The sequence below is a fragment of the Botryllus schlosseri genome, chromosome 15 (genome assembly GCF_051294905.1).
Source record: "Botryllus schlosseri isolate E-star chromosome 15, Bs_hap1, whole genome shotgun sequence".
Classification (NCBI taxonomy): Eukaryota; Metazoa; Chordata; class Ascidiacea; order Stolidobranchia; family Styelidae; genus Botryllus; species Botryllus schlosseri.
Genome location: NC_137250.1, coordinates 12,436,316 through 12,458,438, shown reverse-complemented (window position 1 = coordinate 12,458,438; position 22,123 = coordinate 12,436,316). Strand labels below are relative to the sequence as shown.

General features: G+C 39.1%; 2 protein-coding genes across 3 annotated transcripts; both read left to right on the top strand.

Annotated features, from left to right (window-relative positions):
* Positions 1 to 6,741: 6,741 nt before the first annotated feature.
* LOC145456832 (DNA-directed RNA polymerase II subunit RPB11-a) lies at positions 6,742 to 7,369 on the top strand. The gene has a single exon (XM_080334954.1). It carries the CDS (start codon positions 6,830 to 6,832, stop codon positions 7,181 to 7,183), a length of 354 nt encoding a protein of 117 aa, XP_080191080.1. The 5' UTR covers positions 6,742 to 6,829; the 3' UTR covers positions 7,184 to 7,369.
* An 85-nt stretch (positions 7,370 to 7,454) lies between these two features.
* On the top strand, positions 7,455 to 20,127 carry LOC145456831 (uncharacterized). 2 transcript variants are annotated; one of them, XM_080334952.1, is made up of 9 exons: positions 7,455 to 7,909; positions 9,975 to 10,083; positions 10,948 to 11,107; positions 11,288 to 11,456; positions 13,606 to 13,712; positions 15,334 to 15,399; positions 16,254 to 16,548; positions 17,339 to 17,416; positions 18,301 to 20,127. In XM_080334952.1, exons 1-9 carry the CDS (start codon positions 7,780 to 7,782, stop codon positions 18,666 to 18,668), a joined length of 1,482 nt encoding a protein of 493 aa, XP_080191078.1. In that variant the 5' UTR covers positions 7,455 to 7,779; the 3' UTR covers positions 18,669 to 20,127. The 2 variants fall into 2 exon arrangements, with proteins under 2 accessions (XP_080191078.1, XP_080191079.1); XM_080334953.1 differs by lacking the exon at positions 17,339 to 17,416.
* Positions 20,128 to 22,123: the final 1,996 nt, after the last annotated feature.

The following is a 22,123-nucleotide window of genomic DNA, read 5'->3' as shown; positions in this document are numbered from 1 at the left end:
AGATATGTAGATATGGTCAAATTGCATGAAACGCTGTGAATTGCCCTCTTTGGCGATCAGATCCGACATATTTAGGTGGGTTTTAGGGTTACTTGTGTACCTCGAAATACCTTGTCTCTAGTCTGGGTGTAAAATAGATGACTATTAGATTCAATAAAGGTATAACTTATCTTCCGGAACAAGGCATAAGTTACCCTACCGATAAGATATATTGACATGGTCAAATGAGGGAAGCAATTGTGGTTTGTGTGTCGCAAAATGCGATCATATCACACTTATTTAGTTGAATTTTGCAAAGGGTTGTGTACCTCGAAATGACTTGTCCGCAGTCTGGGCGTAAAATATATGGGTACTAGATTTAGAATAGGTATAACTTATCTTTCGGAATAAAGTATAAGTCACCCTACCGATAGGATATATTCACATAGTCAAATTGCGTGAAGCGATTGTGCATTGCCCTTTGTCGCGATCAGATCCGACGTATTCAGTTGGATTTTAGGGTGACTTGTGTACCTTAAAATACGTTCTGTCCAGTTTGGGTGTAAAGTAGACGACTTTGAGATTCAGAAATGGTATAACTCATCTTCCGGAACAACGTATAAGTCACCCTACCGATGAGATATATTGATATCGTCAAATCGTGTGAAGCGATTGTGCGTTGTCGCAAAATGCGATCAGATCCGACGTATTCAGTTGGATTTTATGGTTACCTGTGTACCTTGATATAAGTTCGATCTAGTTTGGGTGTAAAATAGATGACTATTAGATTCAGAAAAGGTATAATTCATCTCCCGGAACAAAGTATAAGTTACCCTACCGATAACATATATTGGCATGGACAAATTGCGTGAAACGAATGTGAATTGGCGTCTGTAGCGATTATACGACATATTTAGGTGGATTTTAGAGTAACTTGTGTACCTCGAGATGAGTTGTCTCTAGTCTGGGTGTAACATAGATGACTATTAGATTCAGAAAAGGCATAATTCATCTCCCGGAACAAAGTTCAAGTCACCCTACCGATAACATATATGGGCATGGTCGAGTTGCGTGAAACGAATGTTAATTGGCCTTTGTATCGATATTACGACATATTTAGGTGGGTTTTAGAGTAACTTGTGTACCTCGAAATGAGTTGTCTCTAGTCTGGGTGTAACATAGATGACTATTAGATTCAGAAAAGGTATAATTCATCTCCCGGAACAAAGTATAAGTTACCCTACCGATAACATATATTGGCATGGTCGAGTTGCGTGAAACGAATGTTAATTGGCCTTTGTATCGATATTACGACATATTTAGGTGGGTTTTAGAGTAACTTGTGTACCTCGAAATGAGTTGTGTCTAGTCTGGGTGTAAAATAGATGACTATTAGATTCAGAAAAGGTATAATTCATCTCCCGGAACAAAGTATAAGTTACCCTACCGATAACATATATTGGCATGGACAAATTGCGTGAAACGAATGTGAATTGGCGTCTGTAGCGATTATACGACATATTTAGGTGGATTTTAGAGTAACTTGTGTACCTCGAGATGAGTTGTCTCTAGTCTGGGTGTAACATAGATGACTATTAGATTCAGAAAAGGCATAATTCATCTCCCGGAACAAAGTTCAAGTCACCCTACCGATAACATATATGGGCATGGTCGAGTTGCGTGAAACGAATGTTAATTGGCCTTTGTATCGATATTACGACATATTTAGGTGGGTTTTAGAGTAACTTGTGTACCTCGAAATGAGTTGTCTCTAGTCTGGGTGTAACATAGATGACTATTAGATTCAGAAAAGGTATAATTCATCTCCCGGAACAAAGTATAAGTTACCCTACCGATAACATATATTGGCATGGTCGAGTTGCGTGAAACGAATGTTAATTGGCCTTTGTATCGATATTACGACATATTTAGGTGGGTTTTAGAGTAACTTGTGTACCTCGAAATGAGTTGTGTCTAGTCTGGGTGTAAAATAGATGACTATTAGATTCAGAAAAGGTATAATTCATCTCCCGGAACAAAGTATAAGTTACCCTACCGATAACATATATTGGCATGGTCGAGTTGCGTGAAACGAATGTTGATTGGCCTTTGTATCGATATTACGACATATTTAGGTGGATTTTAGAGTAACTTGTGTACCTCGAAATGAGTTGTCTCTAGTCTGGGTGTAACATAGATGACTATTACATTCAGAAAAGGTATAATTAATCTCCCGGAACAAAGTTTAAGTTACCCTACTGATAACATATATTGGCATGGACAAATTGCATGAAACGCTGTGAATTGCCCTCTGTGGCGATCAGATCCGACATATTTAGGTGGATTTTAGAGTAACTTGTGTACCTCGAAATGAGTTGTCTCTAGTCTGGGTGTAACATAGATGACTATTAGATTCAGAAAAGGCATAATTCATCTCCCGGAATAATGTTTAAGTCACCCTACCGATAACATATATTGGCATGGTCGAGTTGCGTGAAACGAATGTTAATTGGCCTTTGTATCGATATTACGACATATTTAGGTGGATTTTAGAGTAACTTGTGTACCTCAAAATGAGTTGTCTCTAGTCTGGGTGTAACATAGATGACTATTAGATTCAGAAAAGGTATAACTTACCTTCCGGAACAAAGTATAAGTTACCCTACCGATAATATATATTGGCATGGTCAGGTTGCGTGAAACGAATGTTAATTTGCCTTTGTATCGATATTACGACATATTTAGGTGGATTTTAGAGTAACTTGTGTACCTCGAAATGAGTTGTCTCTAGTTTGGGTGTAAAATAGATGACTATTAGATTCAGAAAAGGTATAATTCATCTCCCGGAACAAAGTTTAAGTTACCCTACCGATAACATATATTGGCATGGACAAATTGCGTGAAACGAATGTGAATTGGCGTCTGTAGCGATTATACGACATATTTAGGTGGATTTTAGAGTAACTTGTGTACCTCGAGATGAGTTGTCTCTAGTCTGGGTGTAACATAGATGACTATTAGATTCAGAAAAGGCATAATTCATCTCCCGGAACAAAGTTCAAGTCACCCTACCGATAACATATATTGGCATGGTCGAGTTGCGTGAAACGAATGTTAATTGGCCTTTGTATCGATATTACGACATATTTAGGTGGATTTTAGAGTAACTTGTGTACCTTGAAATGAGTTGTCTCTAGTCTGGGTGTAACATAGATGACTATTACATTCAGAAAAGGTATAATTAATCTCCCGGAACAAAGTTTAAGTTACCCTACTGATAACATATATTGGCATGGACAAATTGCATGAAACGCTGTGAATTGCCCTCTGTGGCGATCAGATCCGACATATTTAGGTGGATTTTAGAGTAACTTGTGTACCTCGAAATGAGTTGTCTCTAGTCTGGGTGTAACATAGATGACTATTAGATTCAGAAAAGGCATAATTCATCTCCCGGAATAATGTTTAAGTCACCCTACCGATAACATATATTGGCATGGTCGAGTTGCGTGAAACGAATGTTAATTGGCCTTTGTATCGATATTACGACATATTTAGGTGGATTTTAGAGTAACTTGTGTACCTCAAAATGAGTTGTCTCTAGTCTGGGTGTAACATAGATGACTATTAAATTCAGAAAAGGTATAATTGATCTCCCGGAACAAAGTTTAAGTTACCCTACTGATAACATATATTGGCATGGACAAATTGCGTAAAATGAATGTTAATTGGCCTTTGTAGCGATATTACGACATATTTAGGTGGATTTTAGAGTAACTTGTGTACCTCGAAATGAGTTGTGTCTAGTATGGGTGTAAAATAGATGACTTTTAGATTCAGAAAAGGTATAATTCATCTCCCGGAACAAAGTTTAAGTTACCCTACCGATAACATATATTGGCATGGACAAATTGCGTGAAATGATTGTGAATTGGCCTCTGTAGCGATAATACGACATATTTAGGTGGATTTTAGAGTAACTTGTGTACCTTGAAATGAGTTGTCTCTAGTGTGGGTGTAAGATGGATGACTATTAGATTCAGAAAAGGTATAACTTATCTTCCGGAACAAAGCATAAGTTACCCTACCGATAAGATATATTGACAGGGTCGAATTGATCGAAGCAATGGTGTATTGTTGCGAATGCGATCACATCACAGAAATTTTGGTGAACATTTATTGGTACTTATGCATCTGGAAATAAGCTATCTCATATTCGTATGTAATTTATACCACTATTGAATCCAGAAAAGGTATTAACTCATCCTCCCGGAGGTAATTCGTTAAAAATGGTAATGGTAGGTCATATCTTTTTTCCGCTTTGGAAATTTCATACAAGTATTCGGCCCAGATGACAGCAGTCTCGTATGTCGTATGCGCTATGCGCTTCTTTAAACCTGCAGACAGCGTCAGATCAGACACATTATGTATTTAAAATTTAGATTAGTAGTGAGGAATGCTCGACTGAATTTACTGCTGCTAAGAGTGTTTCTTGATCCGAATCAATTGTTGCGCATATCCTTCCAGATTATACCGATTTACAATATAGTATCCACACTTAGGAATCTCGATGCCATATCATATACAACTATAACAGAGGTCTCAAACTCGAATGTGCTCGCGGGCCAATTTCATAGTTTTGATGACGCCGCGGGCCGCACCACCAATAATAGGGATATTTAACGCAGAATTTCAAAGTATGCCTTGTTTGACGGGAGCTTGAAGACAGGCATTCCACAAACTTCATGAAAATGTAATTTACTATTGTGTTATTCACGCTTGACACGAATAAAATCATATTTTCAAATATTTGAATAGAATTGTTTTTATGCCGGGCATTATTTGTTCAAATATTGAGTTATAGACATCATGCGAGAGGACGAATCATGATCATGACATCGTCAAACTGTCGGGTTATAATATTGCAGCTAGTGGACCTTTGACCTGCCACAATTATATATGTAGAATATTCTAAAATCTATACTGAAGATTGTTCTGATAGCAGAGCATTTGAGCGGTGGAGCCTAATCAGGGTTATGATATAGTCGTGATAAGTTGGATATTGTTACTTTGTCATTGCCGAAGTCAAATTAAATCAGCGTCATATTTTGCTTTCGATCATTATTGGAACATATCAATAACAACTTGAATATAACCATTATTGAGCCATAGTAATAGCAATGTTTCTTAACCTTAGCGATCGTACCCCTCGTGCTTCCAATAAGATTTCTCGTGACACCTGGACATTTTCAACACGAATTCAATAGAAAGCCCATACACGTAAAATCGCGCATAGCGCGAAGACAATTTTCCAGTTGAATAAATTGGTCAAGAAAATATTCCACAGCATATAGGCCTAATTCCACAATGCATCTCGTACCCCATGATGTGGTGCTCCTTACCCCGAAGGGGTCTGCGGACCCTGGTTAAGAACTCATGGAATAGAAATGTCCAACCGCTGATGAATTCATTGGTGTTACGGCTGTGGAGCGTACTACTACCTTACTCGACACCAATAATAACAAGGATAAAGAGATCGGACAACACCCAGCATGTAACCAACTATGCGTCGCGGGAGTAACATAATGCCGATGGTTGCCATACTGTCCTGATTAGATAGCTATATACACCCTACGCAACGCAATCTACGATCTTTTGATAGATTACTATTCCCCATGACAGTTTCATAGATTGTTGCATCCGTAGAACTGCCAAGTCACAAGTCCTTCTCCGATTTTAACGTTTGATTCGACTCGAGTAATTTTTATTTAATCACCCAGTCAATCCGAAATCGAGTAATTTTACGAAAGATCGCACAAAATCAATTCACAATTTCCAGTCACGAATCATTAACGGATCATGTTTTATCATCATAAACTAGATATGTGACGTAATTGCTGATCTTCTACCGCATGATAGCTTTTAAAAGTGATGTGATAGTGAAGTTTGTTGAGATTTCAATGTTTTCAAAGCAGTTTTAGGGTGAACTTCAAGTTCTTATATCTAAAAAGATATGTGGCACTGGAATATATTGTCGAATACTTGACATTCCAAAATGCCGTCGCGGGCCGCACAAAATACTCTTGCGGGCCGCGTGTTTGAGACCTCTGAACTATAACATGGGTATTGAAGTCTTATCTGGTTGCTTGAGCGTGAGCGAATAGTGTGAAGCAGAGCTCAGTATCAGCTTATTAATATTTTCATCGTTTCAAAACACCACAAAACTGCGATACAATGAAAAGATAGGAAGGTGTCGAAACGATTTGGAGTAATCTTGGAATCAGACACCCACCTTGTCGTTGCCTCGTTGGCCTAAGCGAAGTTGAGAAAGAATTGAGCGTACACCGCACAATCGCCACCGAAATATGTCTGAAGCTTGGGTATAGCCAGGAATTATCATTGTGGATCTGAGTCATTTTGTTTAATCTCTCATCAGTAACAGTGACTAATTGATCTTGTCTTGAGAGCATAGAACAGACCTCACTACCAAGGGTTTGGAACTGTAGCTTAATATTGTTAACGACTGCAGCGATATTAAATCAAGCATTGAGCATGCATATTTAATTAGTTGTGCTTACGGTATGGTAAGAGTTACTTTTGGCCTGGAGTGGGTGTTATAAAGGCACATGCCCAAGTATCACATTCTCCATGGTTGCTTTTCACTGTGTCGCATGCTGAAATAGCGGGCAACCATTGAATATACCGGTAGGGTATGCTGTATATGTATCATCGAGCATTAACTTGCTACAATTGGTGTATATATGAAAAGGATGGCAATGTTTTGCAGGTTGAAGTGTTCAATATTCATAATTTAGGGTGGTGTATAGTAGGCTACTTATAACAATTCAGGATGAATGCACCTCCAGCATTCGAGACATTTCTACTTTTTGATGGTGAAAAAAAGATTCAAATCACCAAAGACACAAAAGTGCCGGATGCCGCTCATTTCACAATAAATAAGGAAGATCACACTCTCGGAAATTTATTGAGGATGCAACTTCTTAAAGATCCAAAAGTGATATTTGCCGGATATAAAGTCCCGCATCCTTTAGAACACAAATTTATCCTGCGAGTACAAACCACCAGTGATTACAGTCCGCAAGAAGCCTTCACCAATGCTATTACGGATCTTATTAGTGAAATTTCTTTGCTCGAAGAACGGTTCAAAGTTGCTGTACGGGAAAAGCAAGAGGGTATTGAGTAGGTACTGTCAAGAATGGTTGCTGACTTTGAGGAGGTATCGGCGCTTGCTTTGGCACTGCCGTCAACATATTTGAATGCATTGAAAGCATTAAATTGAGATTATGTACGTTCAAAGCTGACTCGATGGTTGTCCCTGTGTTGTTAAGATCGAGAACGTATCTTTAGCCCCATCAAGAGACTTTTTTTAAATGTCGGCCACTTTAGTTGATTCTAGTCATTCAATGACCCGAGAAGTCATAGGCAAAAGATTTCTTTTCTGACTCTACAACGCTTAATCATAAGCCTACCATTTGCGTTACATGATTGAAATGTCTCAGACTGTCATCATTTTTGATACTATCAGGAACTGTGCTTGTGCAATGTGCATGTTATACGAATTCCATGTATTGTATTGCAGTACATTGTGTAGTCGTGTTGAAAAATTGTGTACAATGGAACGTGGGCAGCGAACTTGGGAATGAAAATTTTCATTTTTTTTCATTTTGAGTTTCTGTGCCATGTGCCTGCAGGCAGACCTTATCTTACAATATTTTGACGCGAGCTTTTAATTTTTTTTCAAAGCTTTTACCTACTTGTATATATACGATTCAATTCTGGATGGGATGTTGTTCAGCCTTGACGCTTCTAACTCTTATGCTATGGATTGGTACGGCGATGTATGTTGCCGGTGGGATATACGGTCTGTCAAATACCATGTCACTCTTTGAGAAGTATGGACCAGTTAATGGTGAGTAAGGTGATGGAATTATTTTCACCCGATAACTTACGTTTCAATTTCTACAATTGACACGACGATGTATGAAATACAGACCATGGGTATATTGCTGGTAGGCCTACATCAAATGTATGGACTGTAGTAGAATGATGTCCTTTATTATAATTAAAGCGAGTAGCCGAGTATGTTAGTGATTGATATCAGTTAGATAAATTAGGCCTACCAATGCATCCTATTGGAAATCGATAGGCTTTTTTCTAGATGAGGTTTCATTATATAGATGCCGCGTCAATCTAATATAAGCTTTAAAGTTATATATTAGATCTATGTACAAACATGGTAGGCCTATTAGTCTATTTTACAAAGCGTTGCAACTTTGACCTTCTCAGAGGTAGTTTTGCTAAGTCTAGAGCTCCTTATCAGTCTTCTTGACATGTAAGATGGTTATAATTAGTTCAAAGATGTGCAATGTCAAAACAAAAGTGTTATTATATACTTAATGTCAGGTAACTGAACAAATGTATTAAGCACTTCCAATGTTCATACAACTTTAAAGATATACCATAAATAATATTGACATCACTATCACAAATCTCAGGACACGAACTGAAAAAATCTGATGTGACTCGAATCATATTTGCAGTCTAAATATCATACTGATTTATGTAGTACACCCCACAAATTATATCCGATAGACTTCCTTCTCACTCATCTCTAGGTATAGTATATTTATTGAAACTCAATGTGGACCATTTCCGAGTATCATTTGGGTTTTTGCTTCATCTGAGAATTAGATGGATTTTACACCATCTTATTTATACTAGCATTGACCAAGACATCTTTTGACAAATATTCTTTGCATTAGATGTATGGTAGTATCTTTATAACAGTGATGAATGAGGTCACCAGTATTGGTAATTGGTAGTTTCGCGGCATTGTTGCAAGGAGAAAATAATTCTTTAAGAGGAATGTAAAGTAGTTAAGGAGTAGGCCTACTTGCACAATAACATAGTTTTTAAATAATTTGACAAACAGATTTTGTAACTCAATTTGTATTTTAACTATGCAATTCTTGATTGTTTTACGTAGTAGTTAGTGTCTACAGATACCTAGAGATGTATTCAAGTACAATGATTTTGTAACCATCGTCCAACCCTGCCTAGTGTTCATGTTGTTGGGGAATAATGTTTAAGATAAGAAGGAATGAGAATGTAAAATCATCCAATACTCCTGATGACGAATGTGTGCTTCGTTCCCCTGCAAGACTACACTAATCATTGCGGATTTGTTTTGTATCGGAAAATGAATCATGTGACTTTTACCTGACCTGTTATACTTCATTCAGTATCTTGTGAATTCCAATAAAATTTAAGTCGTGTAAAACTATTTTAAAACTATTACTTGGCGTAGAGTCATCAAAGCTATTTTGAAGCACCCAACTTGGAAAGGTCAGGCTATATTATATTCATTTCAATTCAATGGAACTGAACCCTAATGTAATTACGTAGTAATCGTGTATACACAAGCATCGTGCATTCACCAACCAACGAATACCCTTTTCTTGGCTTGTTCACCTTTCTATTACTTTACCAATGGTAATGTTATTTAGTGCAAATAAATATCACCTTACCATATCACTTACCGTAACCAAAAATCATACTTGTGGAAAATAGATTAACCTTTAGGGAAACGTGGGTTAATCAATAATTCAACTGCCTTATTTAGTTCACTACTCGTGAATATAGCAACTACGCAATATTGTAGCTTCTTTTATACCGATAATTTTGATTGATTGCTGCATAAGTTTATGGCTAAAACGTGAATGACTTGAAGATTGACTCAAACGTACGGTTTCAAGGATGTTAGGGTTGTAAATACGCCATAACTGGGTGAAGTATTAGGAGATTATTTTATTGTCTCTTCTGCATAAAGCTGTATAGACGACTCGCACTACCGGGGTGCTATTACGTATGAAATACTGCCGAAATAGCCTCTCATATGTAGGCTTAGGAATACCAATTTAACCCAAAATGTATTGACACTTGTGCTATGTAATTGTGGGATTGATTTCCTTCAGGGAGTGGTAACCCCGCCCTTGATCCGCCGCCCAATTTAAGATGGGACCCTGCCCAAAGCAAGTATGTACCAGTGAATCCAAATATACCAGGGAACAGAGTGCCACAAGCGTAAGTAAACGCCTTCTCTATTTAAAACAATTTGTTGAATCTTGTGATCTTGGAGAGACTACCGTGATTACTTGCAAATAAGAACACTTTTTTGTGTAAACTTCATCTCCATGAGTTGAGGTACATCTTCGCTGCAGTAACGGTTGATTTGAAATTTGGTAAAAGAATTGGTCTAGGTAACGTTATAACGACAAGTAAACAAGACCCGTAATCAGCGTATCGTAACTGCCAGCTAATGCTAACCAACACTTTAAGCAGTAGACCGCGTAATATGTTCAAAATGTTGTTTGTTATGACTTACAACAACCATAAAAAGATTGAGAACCCCAGCTCTGATTAATGTAGCCTGCATAATAAACTCCTACAACTTGCGCAGTTTCAAATGATTTATAGCAAATTTAATTTAGCATTCATTATTTCGAGCGTTTCTCTATGTCGTGGTGGCTACTGTTTATTGACCACAATTCTTACAGTTGATTGGGCTGTGCAAAGTAGGTAAAGGTAAGCGTTGAGTAACCTAGCACGCTAACATTAAGCTTTACTGATGATATTGATTGGAATCTTTAAAATATCGACCTATACCGTATTTAGAATTTGATTTTTGTTAGGAATAGAATTGGTAGTGCATGTAATCGGAAATCAGAATAAAATGGATATGAAAAGAAAATTGACATTGCCTCCCTAATAAAATTACCCAATTATTAAGCCTACATATTATTGCTACTTCATATCATCAAGGTCATTTTGATTCATGAATCCCCACCAAACCAATGGACCGCTTACTGGATTATGACGTTACTTGCTTATCGGTTTTTGGTGTCGCCCTTGATTTCGGTGTTGTTGATGGATTGCAATTCATTCCAGATTCACAATATGCATGGGTCTTCTGGGAGCGTGGGCAGTTATAATTCTCATATCTTCGATCGCATTTATCGTTGACTCGCATCGCTGTAATGCTGCTATCAGAGACCGGAATTATGTTGGTGACCGTACCAGCGATTCATCCATCAGTTGCACGTCCTTTGTGAGTGAATTTATCATCTTCAAGTTTTTGGAATATCTATTTCATTTACAACTGTCATTTGTCAAGGACAAAGAACTAACCATCAGGATTAATAGATTTTCATTGAAGGCCGTACTGCTATGAGAATGCTATTTCTTTTGAACCTGTCTAGTGTCTAATGACTTGTGTTTTTTGTTTCAGCTCATTGGATATTGCGTATTTCTGATGGTTGCTTGGTTTGTACAAGCTGCATTTGCGGTCTTGCCTGTCTTGGAATACCGTATCACCATGCAAAGATGTTGGGATCTAAATAATCCTGACTTTGCACCGTCGACCAAGCAGACCGTTTGTGTTGACTTGGTCCAGTATGGTGAGTCACTTACAGCAAACAGTAAGGGCATTAATGCTAAAGACACTCCTTGGAGGATTAGTCATTAATTCCGTGTATGTTTGTATAGGCTTCCCAGTACCTTTTCTAAAGCACATTTACCTTTTTGAAATCATATCCCACCCACATGAAAATGGTGACTACATCAGTTGCTTGTTGTTTTGACCTTGGCCGTAAAGACATTGAACGGATGTTTATGATATAAACACGTAGATCGGCGAGACAGGCCTGTTGCTTTAGAGAGACGAGAGAAAACTTGTCAATGTGATTGTATCATTACAAATTACCAATTTGAACAAAAGATGATGGAAGATTTCCATGGTAGTAAGCAATTTAATATGGATTCAGGATTCTATAATATTGCCTTATATACTCCACAACAGGTTTCCGATATAGATGCAGATCTATTCAAACTTCGGAATTTCTGCATAACTGTGGCAAATATGTATCCAATGAGCATCATTAATTCCATGAATTGTAATTATGCCTCAAGGCTATGATATTCAGATTTACTTTCTGAGTCACATGTGCTATAGATTGATGTAGGCCTGTATGAAATGCTCCAGAAAATTTACTGCTGTGTGTGAGATATTATTATATACAGGATCTTGATCGATTTCTAAATCTCACTGGAACCCCGGAGACCGGTGAAGTGAAAGGCTTACTAAAACCACATAATCTGGAGTAGAATGGTGTGAACGTAATTAGCTTTGTATACACAACGCCCATATGTTAATGTAAATCTGGTTATACTTGGTTTTCTCACATAACAATGACTGTCTTGAATATGATCACGTTGTTCAACAGCCAAACGTTGACTTATAGCATTTTCGGGTTATCAAATATGCATATCTGGCAGTGAAGGTGGGTGATGGTTGTAATATGTCATTAACTACATTCTGACTTACTGATCTATGAAGTTGTTACGCACAAACTAGTAAAACTACCCCAGTTTAAGATCAGGCCAACTATCAGTAGCATCCTTGATTGATATTGACCAAAACATTTGCACTATTGCTTCTCGACAGTGTGGAGTAATTAGGAGAGAGAGAGAGAGAGAGATCAGATTCATTTTCTCCTCCATGCTATCCGTGGATGCTGAGCGCCTAGCTCAGTGGTTCCCAACTGGGGGGAATTTTGAAATTTTTAGGGGGAATCTGGCTTAAATTTATTAGGGGGAATATAATATGGCTTTGGCATTGTATCGGAAGACACACTGGGTTCACAAGGTTTTCAGATTTTTATGGTGTAGAAATTAGTTCTTTACAATTGTATGTTTCTTTGGCGGATTTCAAACTAGGGGTATGTTTAAATGCCTTCCTTAGATATTACACCCCCTGATAAAGTGAGACTCACGAGACGATTTTGTTGGGCCCGGGGCAGCCTCTCGACCAAATTGCTACTAAGCAGGAAAACGTCAAGCCGAATTCAGCACAAGGCCGCTAGTGTAATTGTTTAACTTTTTAAGCCAACATATGAGCTAACGTGAAAAACATACTAAATTCATCGATGCAACTCAAGTCCATAACAAGCGGACTTGATGATTTATTTTTCGTCAGCAGCCAAAGTTTAGTACGGTCCGCATTTGACATAGTTCGGCATACCTGAATATGCTGGGCCAATAATTGCTCAGTCACCAAATGGTTGCGCGTTAAAAAGCACATTTTTTAGTCAGAGGCGACTTTTTCATAGGGGGAATTTTAGCTGAAATATCGGCCAAGGGGGGAACGAGACGAAAAAGGTTGGGAACCACTGGCCTAGCTGGATAGCCGCGGATACCAGTTTTCGAGTCTTTGGTCTGACCCGGCCGGGGATTGAACCCACGACCTACCGACCAAGAAGCTGGACGCATATCCATTACACTATCTCACCGAACTTTTCAGGAGTATAATTGTTGCTAGAGGGCATAGGGGACGGCAAACTTCTGGCCTGCAGGCAATTTGCTATCAAAACAATTGCTCAAAATTTATCCCTGTTTTGATGTGAATTAATTTTATAGCACTAGTATATCAGTAATTATAACTTTATTCGAACCAGTGTAGTCCATTATGTGGCGCTCTTTTATTACTTTTAATCTCACCGATATCTGCTAAAATTGCTATGGTTACAACACAAATATTCACCAATGCAGGTCTCGTACTATACCGACAGACGTCTGTCAGCGGTTTTGGTATGATGTGCGGTCCAGGTGGCAACTACAATCCACCAAGAGGCGACCTCGAAGGATTCTGTGAAAAGGTTGGTAGCCAACCAATGTACTCCTAAAGTTCGTCAAAGCTGTTACTTATGTAGCCTGACTAAAACAGAGCTCAATTTCCAAGCAGATATGGGTAACATTTTCCAAAACAAATAAAAAGTACTTTTCAAGTAGATACTACCACCCAAGTGTATTGAAAGAGTAGTTCTCTAGAAACTTATGAGCCTCGGCGTCACAGCTTGTGTGTGGTTGTGGAAGAATCGAAGAGCCATGTAATGTGGTAGCAATCTCTGTTATCGGTATTAGATATAGATATGTTTCCATTTCTGAAAGAACATGTAGTTCTCTCCAAAAAAATATGATGTATGACAGCTATTTTATCAGAGAAACAGCTGTTTAGGTAGTCTGCAATCAAGGACTTGCATGTAGAAGAAGATTGGTTGATGGGTTGCTCCCATAAGTTTATCTGATATTGACTGATTATTCCAAATTCATCATTCACACTCTTATGCCGAATGTGTCCGTACTACTTTTAGAGCTGCCCATGATACTGATATATTGGTATATATGTCATACCCCATAGGCTTATATGTTATTTCGGCATCCAATTCTCTACTAGGGCTGGGCAAAATCGAGTACCTGAGTGATTCGATTCTGAATCATGTGAAATGCTTCGAGTCGACTAATCGAGTATCACCCATTATGACGTCACAACAGAATGTAATATGTCGAATTTCAAATCGGTACCTTTTATGCGACCACAAAGACTATAATTCCTGTTATCCATCACATTAAAGAGATTTTGGTATTTTTTCGACCATGCCGATTTCATTGCACTTGGTGACAAAGTTGTGGGATGATCATGACTTCGGAACTGGGTTATTTCTAGTAACGTTAGTAGCTCTGTACTATATGTTTCGTATGCTACGATACGGCCAATAGAGGCTCCCAGGCTTCAGCAGTGAAAATTAGTATCGAAACTATAATTCTCGTCGATAACTTAGCTTTCAGTGGCGAGGAGAGTATAATTTCAGTACTCGAAAAAATCGTATTTTACTACTCGACTCGAATCATTAAAATTAATACTCGATTCAGATTCGAGTACTCAAATCATTGTGCCCAGCCCTATTCTCTACCAGTCTGAGGTAAAAGTAGCCTAATATTTCCTGTATAACTTAAAATTGAGTGTAGCAGCCGAATCTGGGTCTAGTTACATAATTAATATTTAAAGAGCTTCTTGGAGGTACAGAACTTCAATATACAATTGAGTAGTATATTCATATTGAAATGAACCCGAGTATTTTCGGCTGACACTCGTCAGGGGTAATCGTCAGCAACTAGTAGAGAATTGGAAGGAACATTGTATATCAACAATCGTATCACATAATATGACGTCACCAGGATGAAATTTCGAATGAGAGAGGGTTCAATATACTATTTTTAGGTGGTACACGAACTCCTTTTGTTGACAGAGTTTTGGTTGGTGTGACCATTACCCCTGACGAGTGTCAGCCGAAAATATTCGGGTTCATTTCAATATTAATATACTATTCAATTGTAAGTTACTACTTGATAAAAACTTTGTGATCGATTAATCAGCTGAATGTTGTGTAGCAAAGTACGCAATTTACAATTTTATCGTAATATATGTTGCACTTTCAGTATACGCCAGCGTTCGCCGCTTTTGTGATCTGTTTCGCGGGAGCCGGATTATCGACAGTTGCGTTGGTATGTACCGATCATAAAGTAGACAGCTAGTTGGTTTCTTATTCATTTTTAACAAGTGTTCCTCGCCTGCCCGCTTGAATAATGTATGAAGCAATTCATTATAGCGCCGCCGTGACAGTGAGGGAATCCACTTGATTAGTTGTGTCTATAACGTATCTTTATATCAGACATTGCATCGTAGCTGACGAGTTTCTTCATACCCTGAGCTGGAATGTACATTTTCATTTTATTGATAAATTTGTGTATGGTATCGTTTGGTGATACTGAATGTATTCTGAAATATCGAAACTCCGAACATCAAGAAACTATGTTACCATACACCAAATTTGACCTTTTCAGACCATGGTGAGATATGTGATGGTTAAAAATGTTACTAGTAATATCAACTCCCTGGAATTTGATGTGAAACCTGAATGAGGCCCTCCCAATGCATATAAGAATTACTAGAGTAGATTCACATCATTTGTCAGGTCTGAGGTAATCGGTTAAATGCAGTAACCCCTAAACGCTGTATGAGATTTTCCAGTGCAATCACATCAGTGTCTGGTGTAGGCCTATATATGGAATTGTACAGGCAGGCCTACATCTAGTCTTGCCATATAACAGGGGTTCTTGAAGTATGGGTCGCAACCGCACCAGAGCGATCTTTTAATATTTAGTGAATGTCTTGCAACAAAAAAATTTTGTCACACCTTGCGCTATCTCCTGGTCCTGTGACTAGTTTATCCTTTTCCATGGTCACCGTGTTCAATACTATAGCCAATAAGTGAGATATGCAGGAAAGTGGTTGCGGCAATATGGATTGATCATGAAAATGCACCGACCTTCGTATTACACCTTGGATTATTTTTCAGATCTTGTTCGCAATCCATCACACGTCCAATTTCATATACTTGAAAGTACGACGATATGAAGGTCTTCGTCAGGCGTCATATCCGCAAGGAATGTATCACCCGCCACCATACAAAACTACCCCCGCGGGAAGGTCCCACTCTGCCGGCTACTTGGACGATTACCCGCAAGCCGTGCCGGGTCCGGGGAACAGCGTTCATCTCGTCAATCCAAACTACGGTTCCAGCATAGTGGGGACGAAACAAGTGAATAAAAATCGCGTGCCGGAAGTTATGTCATTCAAGAAATATCGTGACGGTATGTTTAGTTTGTTCTGGTTGCTTGCTTTCGAGCGTATGGGTTTAACAATTTGCGTTTGTCATCAATGGTTTTGATAGCAATTCTGTAGAACGTTGCTATAATTGTGAAATTTGATGTTGTTTATGCACTGTGTAAAGTGTGACCGCCTCCTTTTCTCAGCAGAAGAAATGTCTAACAGCTGTAGTTTGCCCATTTGTAATCCATATAGGCCTACACTGCAATTTTGTTGAAGAGATTAATTCTGTTTGTTTCCATCCAATATTGACCTTTCCGTTACTGTAATGCCAGCAATAGTCCTTAATCTGTCGATAACTCGGGCTGAGCATAACAATCCAAGACAAGTATTAATTATAATGTTTTGAGTCAAGTAGCCATCAATAATAATATATTATCAATGAAAAATATAGTTTCAGTATTATATTTCAGTCGTAGCCTCAAAACCTCAACTAGCCGTATCTCAGAATCGAAAAACATGTTGCAAAGTTATCAAATATTCAAGTAACCGTATCTCTATCAAGAAGTGTTTGACCCTCACAGTGGTAAAAAATTGCTACGAAATAGTCATGGTCCAGAGACACGTTATGATTTTTGATCACATGTAGCTGGCACCGGCACCATTTTCATCGTGACTGCAAAAAAGAGAAGTATTTGAACTATTTTATTCATTGTTTCTCTTACTGTTATGACTTCATAGTTAATGATACTGGAATGCTCGGTAACCTGTTCGAACTTTTCCGTATGACTTTTCTGCATGAGCTTAATTGTTGTCGATCAATTCCTAATTCAGAAGAGGACGATATTGAAATGCGTAATCTCACTTCAAGGAATTATAAGGATGTTATTTATGAAAACGAAAGCTCCGATGGTAAGAATCGTAATTTTGCACTGTGCTTTTGTAGAATTGGCTTAAAAAATGATTTTCTGACGTTTTCAACCTGTGCTTATGTTGGTTTTGTCGCTTTTCGGTGCTTCAGAATGGCTTCCGTTTACTTGCTTGTTGTTGATATGTCTGTCTTTGGAACATCAAAACTCTAACTCTCACTATTGTTAATCATGTTTGATTGATACCATATCCATTCTGTATAAGTCTACAATGATCAACGACCCAGTTTGGTTGTGTTTCGGGTTTCGCTCTCGTAGGGTACTAATTACATTAATGTCACTTCCAAGCATCAACCAGCTGTCTCGTGTTGCAACGTTCGTGGCATCCCCCTTTAAAGCCCAAACTTCCCATACGGTACGGCTCGTTGGCATATGGCCGAAAAGCTGGCATGGTCGCATGGTGCCATCTGTTCTGTACCTAAAGTTTGTCTTGGCGGAGTGTCTCTGGTTACGTATTTGGGCTCTAAAAAGTCACGGGAAGTTAACATTTTGCCTATTTCAGATTTTTAGCTGTTATTTTAAGTACGAATGATACAGGGTGTCCGGTTTTGCTAGACGAATGTAGTCGGTACGGTTACCAGTTAATTTGGCATTAGGAATTATTATTTTGTAATCGATCTCATCGATGCATCAATATTGTATTAATAAATTCGAAAATGAATGTTTGAAGTGATACGGGGGTTGAGTGTGATATCCGGCACTAGCATATTATTGTCCTTGATGCTTTTGCGGTATATATAACATATTTGGGTTAGGGTTGGGATTAGGGAAGCAACTTCAATTTTGCTATTAGGAGCTGTCAGGTGTCGAATCCGCTGAAAACCGTTGATACGGCATTGGAGTCATTGGAATCTCGACTTTTTGCAGGCGAGCTCCATGGCGAACCGCCCGCTTACATGCACTCAAACGGACGGCCGTCGTACGGCGGCGACAGTGGCACCGGCTCGAAGCGCAGCAGGCCGCGTAACAAGCGCCGCGGCGGCCGTAGCCGCCACGACAAAGGCAGCGAGTACAGCTGGCGGGAGTCTCGAATGTCGCAAAGCAGCCGCGGCAGGAGACTGGAGCCTCGCAGCGAGGAAGACGAACTCACTTCGGGATACAGCGACGAAGAGGAGGAGGAAAGGTCGCGACCTTCTCGGCGGCTGCGTAGCGACGAGTCTGCTGACGAGTCGCCCGGCAGCGATTTCTATATGACTCAAGATCGGCAACGACGCGGCACGCACCGTCGCGGCTGAAGTCGCAAAGATGACAGTGCAGGATTGAATGTAATTCAGAATGTGTTTTATAAGAACACCCGGTGCCGTGCAATTTTCGATTTGCTGGAATGCCCCCGGTAGGGATGGGCCAAATCGAGTACATGGTTGATTCGTTTCCGAGTCGAGTTTTCGCGTCAAGCTTCAAGTCGAGAATTTTAGTCCCGCCTATTACTACGTCACAATCATAGTGACTACGTGTCTTGTCGTCGATGTGAAGGATTTTTAACATCTCGACCTTGACTGTTTCCAGAGGTAGTCGGTAACAAAGTAGGCCTACATAAACTTTTTCCAAGTACTCATGTAGGTTTTCTCTATTTGCGCTACTTCCTCCGGTGGTTCTGAATCATGGCCATATCTACTTCATCGTTTTAGGCAGAACTAGGCCTAGAATACTTGCTTTTTTGCTTACTTGGAAATCGTTACACAAGTACCAGCGACCGTGCTGCAGCTCAAACAATCAAAACCTCACGTAAATTTCGTAACTATGTTTCCCGTCGAAAAAATAATTCTTGCCACAACGAGCGTATAATTTTGCGACTTGAGAAATTAGGATCTCGCTGCCCGTCGCGAATCGTTACAATGAATACTCAACTCGGATTCGAACTCAGTATAGTTGTGATCGGACTTAGTCCTGGTGAGATTGTAAGGATTCCCAAAGAGCCAACTTCTTCTGTGGATTACAGACTTGATATATTCTGAGAGCTTTGCACTTGGACTCGGTACTTTTTACACTGTCGTGCACCAATTTCATATTTCGGCCCAATGACATATATTTGTGGCATGGCACAAGGGTATTTTACCCGCCTGTATATTTGTAAAAAGTAACATAACTGGCATGTGGTCCAGTAAGCGTGCTGCATTTTTGATTGAAAACTTTGTCTCAATTCACGAATTATGTTTTATGTATATTTACTTTTTAGAAATGCTTGTTTCCTAAATTTTTTGACAGCTAATTTATGAGTAGCAGTTGCAATACCGGTACTATTATTTTGTAATCATACGCGTCCAGTCCAGGTGCTGCATGACTAATGATCTATTTTATGAGAGCGTATGGTAGCTTTTGCCTTCCATCACAATATGCGTAAGTGATTTGTATCCGAATACTTACCCGCAGATTCTCGCTGTATTGACCCCAATGTCAGCTCAACTGCCTGCTTAATTTTCCGCACCTCCAAAGCTCTGCTGATTAATCAACTTACAACAGAGTGACATGCAGCTTGTTTGTATCGAGCCGTCCACTGTGTAAAGGTTTTATGTTTGTACAAGATTTTCTATCGCGACTGATTGCATGTAATTCGGGAGTTTTATCCCCTGCGTTTCTCACGGCTATCACTTTGCAAGCACTTTCGAGTAATTTCTTTGATCTTTCACGTTGCGTTTTGGCGAATCATTCGGTGTTAGTGAAATATTTTCGCTCAGTAAAGTATGCGAAATGGAATGGACGGTGGTACTGAATGTTAAAATGGGAACAATGGGTCTCGTGAGCGACATCCCCAGTGGACAAGTATCATTGTGACCACCAGAGGCGAGCGGGAAACTGCAGGTTCGCGATATGGTATCTTTTCGGAGATCCGTATGGTAATTTCATGATGGTAGACTGACTCTTGGCTTCATGCGATTGTGGGATAGCCGCAGCAGATCGGTGCACGTGTTCAGTTATCCGCACGATGTTTTGGTGGACGACGGGTGCCCATTTGCGTGGTTTTACCCATATCTCCCGGATTCTTGGTGATATCAGGGTAGCTAGCAGTGATGTGCGCCAGGATGAGTAAAAGAAAATGGTCAAAACCTTAAATGATATCGATATTTACCGTCGATTAAGGTTACCATCAATATATGTTCCCTCTAATTTTTCAAGAGTGCTTAACATAGGGTTGCCACGACTGGACTACCGATTTTTTCGGTAATGTGCGATGTTGACTTGAAAAAAAGGTAAGCACTTTGGCTCCACTCACTTACTTTTTACGATAATATCTTGTGTTGTGATCACTTTGACTCGACTCCCGATTTCACCCAATTTTGCAAAACTTTGACAATAACTGCGACGGACTCGAATCTTTTATCGCATTTTAATACATTTTCGACAAAAAGAGATGGTGTCGCTTTGTCTGATTACGATATTACTGATGATAACAGATTAGTGATGTAGGCTAGGCCTATAATCATTTGTACATATGAAACGGTTCAATTTGTTCTGATGATCATCACTCATCAGTGCCTTGCTGCCTTCTTCGAAAGATAGTGATTACGGCCAGCACGTACTCCGTAGCAAATATATTCCCTATGAGCTGATTTGTATTTGCCATCCATACTTAACTTTAATTGTGGTAGCTATAGGCTATCTGGCCTGCGACCCTGCGTTATTGTTGTTTGTGACATTTTTGATGCTTTTCAATTGCAGTCGTCATTTTCACCAGATCGATATTCTACCTGTTGTCATTCCATATATGCTGCCGACTTGTAGTGTAGCACGGCCCACTTCTAGGCACCGCTTATATGCGGATCAGATGGCGAGAATGAGCCTAAATAGCCAGCGCGTGAAGATGGCAAATGTGATAAGTAGGGCCATTTAAAGTCATTAAAGTCATATTTTTTTCTATGCGTCAGTAGCCTAAGTCGTGCAATCAATTTTAACGTAAAAACCGCATCCCTATGGGGTATACTAAGAAAGTTATAAAGTCATATTCTCCTGGTTAGGTCATATTTGAGTTATAAAGTCATATTGTTGTATACTTTAAATCAGAGGTCTCAAACTCGAATGTGCTCGCGGGCCAATTTCATAGTTTTGATGACGCCGCGGGCCGCACCACCAATAATTATTGGTGGTGCGGCCCGCGGCGTCATCAAAACTATAAATCAATAGGGATATTTAACGCAGAATTTCCAAGTATGCCTTGTTTGACGGGAGCTTGAAGACAGGCATTCCACAAACTTCATGAAAATGTAATTTACTATTGTGTTATTCACGCTTGACACGAAAAAAATCATATTTTCAAATATTTGAATAAAATTGTTTTTATGCCGGGCATTATTTGTTCAAATATTGAGGTATAGACATCATGCGAGAGGACGAATCATGATCATGACATCGTCAAACTGTCGGGTTATAATATTGCAGCTAGTGGACCTTTGACCTGCCACAATTATATGTAGAATATTCTAAAATCTATACTGAAGATTGTTCTGATAGCAGAGCATTTGAGCGGTGGAGCCTAATCCGGGTTATGATATAGTCGTGATAAGTTGGATATTGTTACTTTGTCATTGCCGAAGTCAAATTAAATCAGCGTCATATTTTGCCTTCGATCATTACTGGAACATATCAATAACAACTTGAATATAACCATTATTGAGCCATAGTAATAGCAATGTTTCTTAACCTTAGCGATCGTACCCCTCGTGCTTCCAATAAGATTTCTCGTGACACCTGGACA

Excerpts from the sequence above, each read along its gene's own strand:
- LOC145456832 (XM_080334954.1), top strand. The coding sequence starts at position 6,830 with ATGAATGCACCTCCAGCATTCGAGACATTTCTACTTTTTGATGGTGAA.
- LOC145456831 (XM_080334952.1), top strand. The coding sequence starts at position 7,780 with ATGGGATGTTGTTCAGCCTTGACGCTTCTAACTCTTATGCTATGGATT. Across the intron at positions 7,910-9,974 it reads GAAGTATGGACCAGTTAATG|GGAGTGGTAACCCCGCCCTT; the intron begins GTGAGTAAGGTG and ends GATTTCCTTCAG. Across the intron at positions 13,713-15,333 it reads TCGAAGGATTCTGTGAAAAG|TATACGCCAGCGTTCGCCGC; the intron begins GTTGGTAGCCAA and ends TTGCACTTTCAG.